Raw genomic sequence first — 7,371 nt, forward strand, 5'->3', positions numbered from 1 at the left:
AGTTACGCACTTAGTTGGCATACTTTAATTAAGTTAACTTCAATTTATCTATAACCAATGTTAAACAAAGTTTCCACGTTGCCACATAACCGCGGGCACGACTTTCCGAAAAGATTTAACCCTACAGGGGTGCTCCAACTAGTCCATCACAAATTACCACAAGCCGCATAGAAATCCTTGATCACGAAGCTCGCGATCTCGTCGGAATCCTTAGTGGAAAACCTCAACTCTAAGATTACCCAAACCATCACCGGAATCCCGATGCACAAGACATCTCGTAAAAGGTAAAACTAATCCAGCAAGGCCACCCAGTGTGTGGACGAAGCCGATAGGAGCCGCGTATCTCGTTCTCAGGACACACCATCTATGCATAGTGGACGGTAGCCAAACACTCGAGTTGCCCCGAGGTGGTACCGCCGACTGCTAGGTGGGTGGACCAACACTCATGCGGAGCACTGGCCCGGGGGTTGATTAATTATCCTCGGGGTCCGGAAAGTCCCTATGCAATTTTATTAGGTTATTAGGCAAAAGTAAAACCAAAGTTGGGCCTTGCCAGACCAGCTTTAATCTAATACGAATTACCAAGGGGGTCCCCATAAAAACGCCGATCGTGTTAGGACCGCTCAATTCTGGAACATAATACCGGTAGCCGAAACTAAGGGGGCAAAGGTGGAACAAAACACCAGGCTAGAAAGGCCAAGCCTTCCACCTTTAACCAAGTATATAGGTGCATTAAATTAAATAGCATTTAATAGGGTGATATAACAAGGAACCCATGTTATCACATGGAAACGACTGCACCTGCAACTAGCAATGCTAACCCATGGTTAAGCAAGCGGTAACATAGCCAATCAGTGGTTTGCTAGGTTGTGAACAGGTTAAAGGTTTTCATGGCAATGTTGGGAGGCTGATATTTAACAGGTGGTAGGGAGAGAGACATAACGGTAAATCTAGCATGTCAATGGTAGTAATGGTATCTGGGGAAATGGTCATCTTTCCTAAGATCCCGCTTGGAAGAAGAACGATTCCGTGAAGCAGATGAACCGATGTAGTCGAACGGGTCCTCACTTTCCGACACGCTTGCGGAACTCTATCGAGACAAAGCAAATCGTAAACAAGAATCAACACAGATATTCACCGCGGCACATGCACGACAAGATGCAATCCACATATGATGCATGATCAGTTGAATATATGCAAGACATGGCATGTCAATTCACAACAATCGAACACTACACATTAAGTGAAGTTCAATATGCAATGAGTTGCATATTGATGATACTCCACATATGAATTATTTAGTTCTATCCCGATTAGGTAGATGGCAATATTAAATTTGGTTAAACATGGCAAGAGGTGAAGCGTAACTAAGCTATCTATCTAGGCATTTTAAATGAGGTCGGAAACGTCATATAGCATCTCCGAGATGACCTCATGCGTTAATTTATAATTCTGTCCAGATCTGAACTAACACTTTTAAATGTTTGTTAAACAGCAAAATAAATAGGTTCACGTGATTCTATGCGTCGTTATAATCAATTTATACATAGAGAACAACTCCAATGGAGCTACGGTTTAAAAGGTACGAACACCGCAAGATATGATGGCATGAATGCAATATGTGTACAACGACAGTCACGAGCATTTCAAAACACACAACCAACAAGATAATATGAAACTACACGAGATTCTAAGCAATTTTCATATAGGGCACGATCAAAACGGAGCAACGGTTCAACAACTACGAGCTAAACAAGAAATAGACATAATCTGCCAAAAAGAGCCACATAGCATTTTCTACACCCCACAACTACGAGCTACACAAATCCAAAATGCGCAAACAAGGAATGAGGCAATAGAGGTCAAGATGCACTACAACATACAACTAATAACACCTAGCATGGAAGCATGGATCACTAGGAAAAGAACTCACAAAATGGCATCTCACACACAGTTTCAGACTTAGTGAAAATATCAGTTTTAGACAGTGCAGTTTTTGATATGAAGGCATATTGACAGCAACAAACTATATGCTACCGGTTTCTAAATGGCATGGATATTGACAGCATGCTAGAGAATCTTAAGGTCTACAATTAACTCCATTGCACCAACCTCAAAAGAGGTACATATCACGAGATAAATTCATGTAAAGACGACAACAAAATATAACAGATTTCAGACTTAGAAATATTTGAGCATCTCTAAAGCAACATTATTTTCTAGAAGAAGCAAACCACACGTAAACATGGATTTCTATTGCAACCAAAATTACCAGAGGCTAGCCTACACATCCAAGGGCATATCTCTAGTTGACAACTCCTTCATATCATGCACGGATTAAATCACAGAAAATAGACAAGAGGGCAACATGGCAAAATATCAGGCGCGCGAACTTGCTCAAAAGCTAAAACTAAATGCGCATTTAAATTCTATGGATTTTTCTACCCCTAAAACATATATAACATGAGGGGTTGCAAAAATAGGAATATCGCCACACGTATATGTCAGAGCATGTCCTAAACACGAGATAACAAACTAGCTACGGAATCTACATGCAAAAATGCAACCAACTACTCTAAAATACATGGCAAAAGGTCCCTAAAAACATGGGCATTTCATCTACGGGGTTTGAGCAATCCGGACACGCACGGAAATAATTACGACATAAATCCCTATTAGGACAACACGCAAAACTAGGCATACGGCGGTTCAAACTACTTCAAACATGCATGCAAGTTGCAAATTATGAATCTACTCGAAAAACTACACAAGTTTCATATATAAAGCATTGCGATCCGATGCACGAATAATAAACTACGGGCGTTTGAATTATCTAGCATATCCTGAAATAAATAAATCCGAAAAATAAATCCTATAATAACTACTGGGCCGAAACGAAGCCAATCGGGCCTACAGTACCTAGGCACAACAAATCTAAACAGCGCACGAGCGAAAATTAGAGGGGCTCGGGGGCGGTCTCACCTTGCGGGCCAAGGCCCAGGACGGCGGGGAAGGAGGCGACCTGGTCGGAGGGGCGAGGCAGGCCTGGGACGGCGTGGCGCTGGTCTTGGCCGGGAGGGTGTGCGGTGCTGGCCAGGAAGGTCGCTGGGCCTGGGCGTCTCGGGGCCCAGCTGGCGAGACCGGTCAACGGGGCGACGCACGAGGGGCTCCCTCGTCCCGGTCCAGATCGGGACAGAGGCGAGGCGACGGAGGCCGCTGCTTCTCGCGCCGGAGCGGCGGGGCGACGCGGGGACGGGACCCCGTCAGCGGTGGCTGCTAGGGCAGAGCGGTGGCGAGGCGCAGGCGGCGGGGCGACGGGGACTGCACGGGTGAGCTCGAGGCAGGAAACAACACGGGGGCGGACGGATCTGGCGAACGGAGCCCCGGCGGCAGCGGTTCCGGTGGCTCCGGCGGCGGCCGTCGATGAAGAACATCCAGCGAGGGACGCGCTCCGGCGCGGTGTGGGCTCGCTGCACGGCAGCTCGCGCGAGGAGAGGCGACGCTAGGGTGCGGGAGGCAGCACTACTAGGAAAAGGGCTATAGATGATATAGACACTAATGGCGCACCAGACAAGTAGTGCGCCACTACTATATAGCAGTGGCGCACCATGTGCAGGTGTGCCATTAGTGTGATGGACACTAATGGCGCACCACACACTCGGTGCGCCACTACTATAATTTTTTTTTTGCAAAATTACTAATGGCGCACCGGGGCAGAGTGCGCCATTACTAGTTTAACTAGTAATGGCGCACCACTCACCTAGTGCGTCACTACTATATATTTTTTTGCAAAACTACTAATGGCGCACCACCAGCTGGTGCGCCATTAGTTGTTTTCCACCGCGACCGCGAACCAGCCCCTCCTCTCGCTTCCCCTTTCCTCCATCTCCCTCTCCGCAGCCTCCTCGCGCAGCCCTAGCTAGGGTTCCTCGCGCCGCGCCGCCGGCCAACAGAAGCAGGAGATGCCGCCGCCCGCTAGGGTGCCTGCGATTGGACTTTCTTTTCTCCTGCTACTTTCCTTTATGCCTTTGCACCCGTGTGTGTGGGGGTGGGGTGGTGCCGTCCGTGGTAGACTTCACTGCCGTCCGTCTGTCCGCGCATATGGCTCCCTCCCTCCCTTCCTTCCTTCCCCTTTCAGTGCCGCTTCCTCTTCGCCCTGCCCGCCTTCCCCGCCGTCCAACCTTCCCGCAGCTCCGGGCGTCGAGCCGCCAGCAGAGGTACCGGCCCGCCCCCGCTCTCCTCCCCGCTCCGCCAAGCCGGGCAGATCTGGTTTTTTATTTTCTTTGGTCGAGTCGCCGGGGCTTGCTCTGTGATCAAGGGTTGAGGTGAAGGAGTTGATTATTGTGGGGAGGAGCGAACGACCAGACTCCCCGAGCGCGACAGTAGGGTTCCTAGCCGCCGCAGGCCAAAGCCTCCGCTGCCCTGCCGCCGGCAGAGGAGCCCAGAAGCACCTCCATCGCTCCGTCGAGCAGCTGCTCCCACCCAGAGCTACGCCGTAGGCAGGTAGCCACCAACTCCTTCGCCCTTCCTCCCTCTTCTCCCGTCTCTCCTCCCTCCTTCCTCTTGCATCCTCTGCCTGTTCTAATTTGTTTCCTGATTTTTGTGTTGGATGAGTACCAGCTGTAGATTTGATACTGTAATAATAATATAATGATGATTATTTCTGGATGAGTACCAGCTGCCATGATTTTTCTTTTTCCAGTGCATGTTCAAGTTTACATGTGGAAGGATTTGGATTTTGCTTGATAGGTGTTTGTCATAATGCTTGTAGGGGCAAATGTGTAGTTTGATTTCCTTTTTCAGATGACCAAATGTTTTGGTTTAAACGTGTTAGCACTGAAACGTGCAATGCTTGACGATATAATATGAAGAAGAAAAATGTTAACTTGTTTTATCTGCACAGTCTTGGCCTAAAATCAAATCTTTAGCGCGGTAACATGCAATTTGAGAGAGCAGTAGGTTTGTCTTGGTTATACTGGCCCAAATTGGTTAACTCATTACTACTACTAGTGGTATTGCTGGCACGATACATGTCCCAAATCTTGTTTATGATTGGGAATATAGTGGTACTGATACGATGTGTTGTTGATTATGTACCATCTCTCTCTCTATATGATCCATTGCTGTCTTTTCTCCATGTTCAGGTTAGGGCTTCTGCACAGGTATGAGAAGGACCTACGATCCACTGCTCGGGGCGCGGGTTGTGCAAGGAACTGTCTTCTATCGACTGGAGGCTTTGTTAATGCAATCATAGAGTTGTATGTCTTCAATTTGGCGACGGGTAGTACCTTTCGTCTTCCTTGGAACAGCTGTTAGTTTGGGTTGGGCGGCATGGAACTACTATGTCGTAAATCAGCTCTGCGCAGCTATGGACGACTCATGACCGGCAAGACAGTCGGACTGGTTGTCGGCCGTTATGATGAGATTGACTGCGTTATTTCCATCCTCTGCCGCAAGACCAAGAACTGCGCTGCGCTGCGCTGGTTGGTCCCTCTGTGCGAGGGGGGAGGGCCAGCACCTTCTCGTCGCTGTCGCGGGGCGTTCTTGGCTCCGATCGCTTGCCGGCTCCGGGCGGGTAGTCGATAGTGTCGTGCCGTGCTGCTGGCCTGCTGCGGGCTGATGGCGAGTGGGGGAAGGGGAAGCCGCTTGGAGTGATAGTGACACGCGGCACTGAAATGTGGACGCGAGTGCTGAAATTTTGAAAAACCTTGCTTCGAAATTCAGAGACGCCAACTGAAGGCAAGCGTGATCATGAGTTAAAGAACCACTTGGAGGTGTCTGGTTGCCTCTTGTTGTGTGTTTCAGCGCTCTACTCCCATGCTATATGTGCCGTGTTCACGAACTTTCAGTTCTATTTTTAGCATTTATGTTATCACTCATTACATAGTTCCTGTTATTTAAAAGTGATATGAACCTGCTGTTGTGTTGTTGGATTCCTAACTAACAGTCAGATCCACATGCTCGGTTTAGGCTAATTGCCTGACCATTCAACATATGCCTGGTTTATAAGTGATTGCTGATGGATTGTGAGTTATTTTTAGGCAGTGAAATCTCAGTTCATATATCATTCTCTATGTGATTTGTGTAGTGTAGCTTGGGTGACTCTGCTTAGAAATCTAAATGTTGTTAGTTCTTTTTAGATTTTGGAGGGGACAATCGTGCCAGGATTAGCCGGACCCTGCGCCGGATCAGCGCGATTAGGAACAGGCAGGGAGACATTGTAGGACTGACCTGCCGCGTCGGGAGGGCTGTGCCCGGAAGTGCTAATTTGCTTCAGGATTTGGTGAAGGCTGGTGGGTCGTTGCTGCTCATCGGCCCACCAGGGGTGGGGAAGACAACAGTCATAAGGTATGCTTACAGTGTACTAGTGAATAGTGACGGATACTTACGTATGGAAACTCTAATTAGGAGAGTTTCTATGGCAGTATGTACCAATTTTAGCATCAGATTGTTGCCTTGCCTTGTAGAGAAATTGCACGAATGCTAGCAGATGACTACGATAAGCGGGTGATGACTGTTGATACATTCAATGAGATAGCTGGAGATGGCGACATTCCTCACCCAGGAATAGGCAAAGCCCGTAGGTTGCAAGTGCCTATCCAAGAAATGCAGCATAAGGTTTGCTCTATTGAGTTTAATACCTTGCTGCCTTGTGAAGTGTGCACAATCGTATATGTTTGTATTGTACTGCTCACAAGACTATTGCTCGGCATTGACACACATGCTTAAAACAGATGTACTTGTTTATCAAGTATGTCAGAATTATACAGTAGTGAACATGAATATCCCATCTAACACTTACCGTGTATGTTAAATCTGTCCCTTTCATGCCGATCAGGTGTTGACAGAAGCTGTGGAAAATCACATGCCTCAAGCAATCGTCATTGATGAAATTGGAACTAAGCTAGAGGCTATGGCTGCTAGCACCATTGCACAGCGGGGGATACAACTTGTTGCCTCCGCTCATGGTGTAACAATAGAGAACCTGACCATGAATCCTTCAGTAGATATGCTTGTCGGAGGAATACAGGTAATGACATGCTGCACTTGATTCTATTTACTATTACGAAACAATCGTATTTTCACACTGCAGCAAGATGAACTGTGTTGTTCCAGTTCAAGTTTAGGAACGGAGCAAGGACGGTACATGCTAGTGCAATCTGTATCATGGATGCCCGCAAGCAGATTGAGCGCGAGATGGAACGTTTTAAGGTCTGTGAGAAGGAAACTAAAACCAAGGCCTTCTCGAAAGAAGGCTTAGGACAACAGCCGAAAACTGTATGCACTCGGTCTCTTTTCTGTGTTTCATTAACCCCTTTTTCTTCACTTGTTATGAATCTCATCATCATTTCTTATTTCCCGCAGGATCCT

At 47.5% G+C, this 7,371-nt stretch overlaps 1 protein-coding gene across 1 annotated transcript; it reads left to right on the forward strand.

Annotated features, from left to right (window-relative positions):
* Positions 1-5,331: 5,331 nt before the first annotated feature.
* On the forward strand, positions 5,332-7,051 carry LOC123428534 (protein SEEDLING PLASTID DEVELOPMENT 1-like). The gene is made up of 4 exons (XM_045112758.1): positions 5,332-5,575; positions 6,141-6,348; positions 6,468-6,618; positions 6,839-7,051. The coding sequence occupies exons 1-4, from the start codon at positions 5,332-5,334 to the stop codon at positions 7,049-7,051; spliced, it is 816 nt and encodes a 271-aa protein (XP_044968693.1).
* Positions 7,052-7,371: the final 320 nt, after the last annotated feature.

Source organism: Hordeum vulgare, chromosome 2H, assembly GCF_904849725.1.
Source record: "Hordeum vulgare subsp. vulgare chromosome 2H, MorexV3_pseudomolecules_assembly, whole genome shotgun sequence".
Taxonomy (NCBI): domain Eukaryota; kingdom Viridiplantae; phylum Streptophyta; class Magnoliopsida; order Poales; family Poaceae; genus Hordeum; species Hordeum vulgare.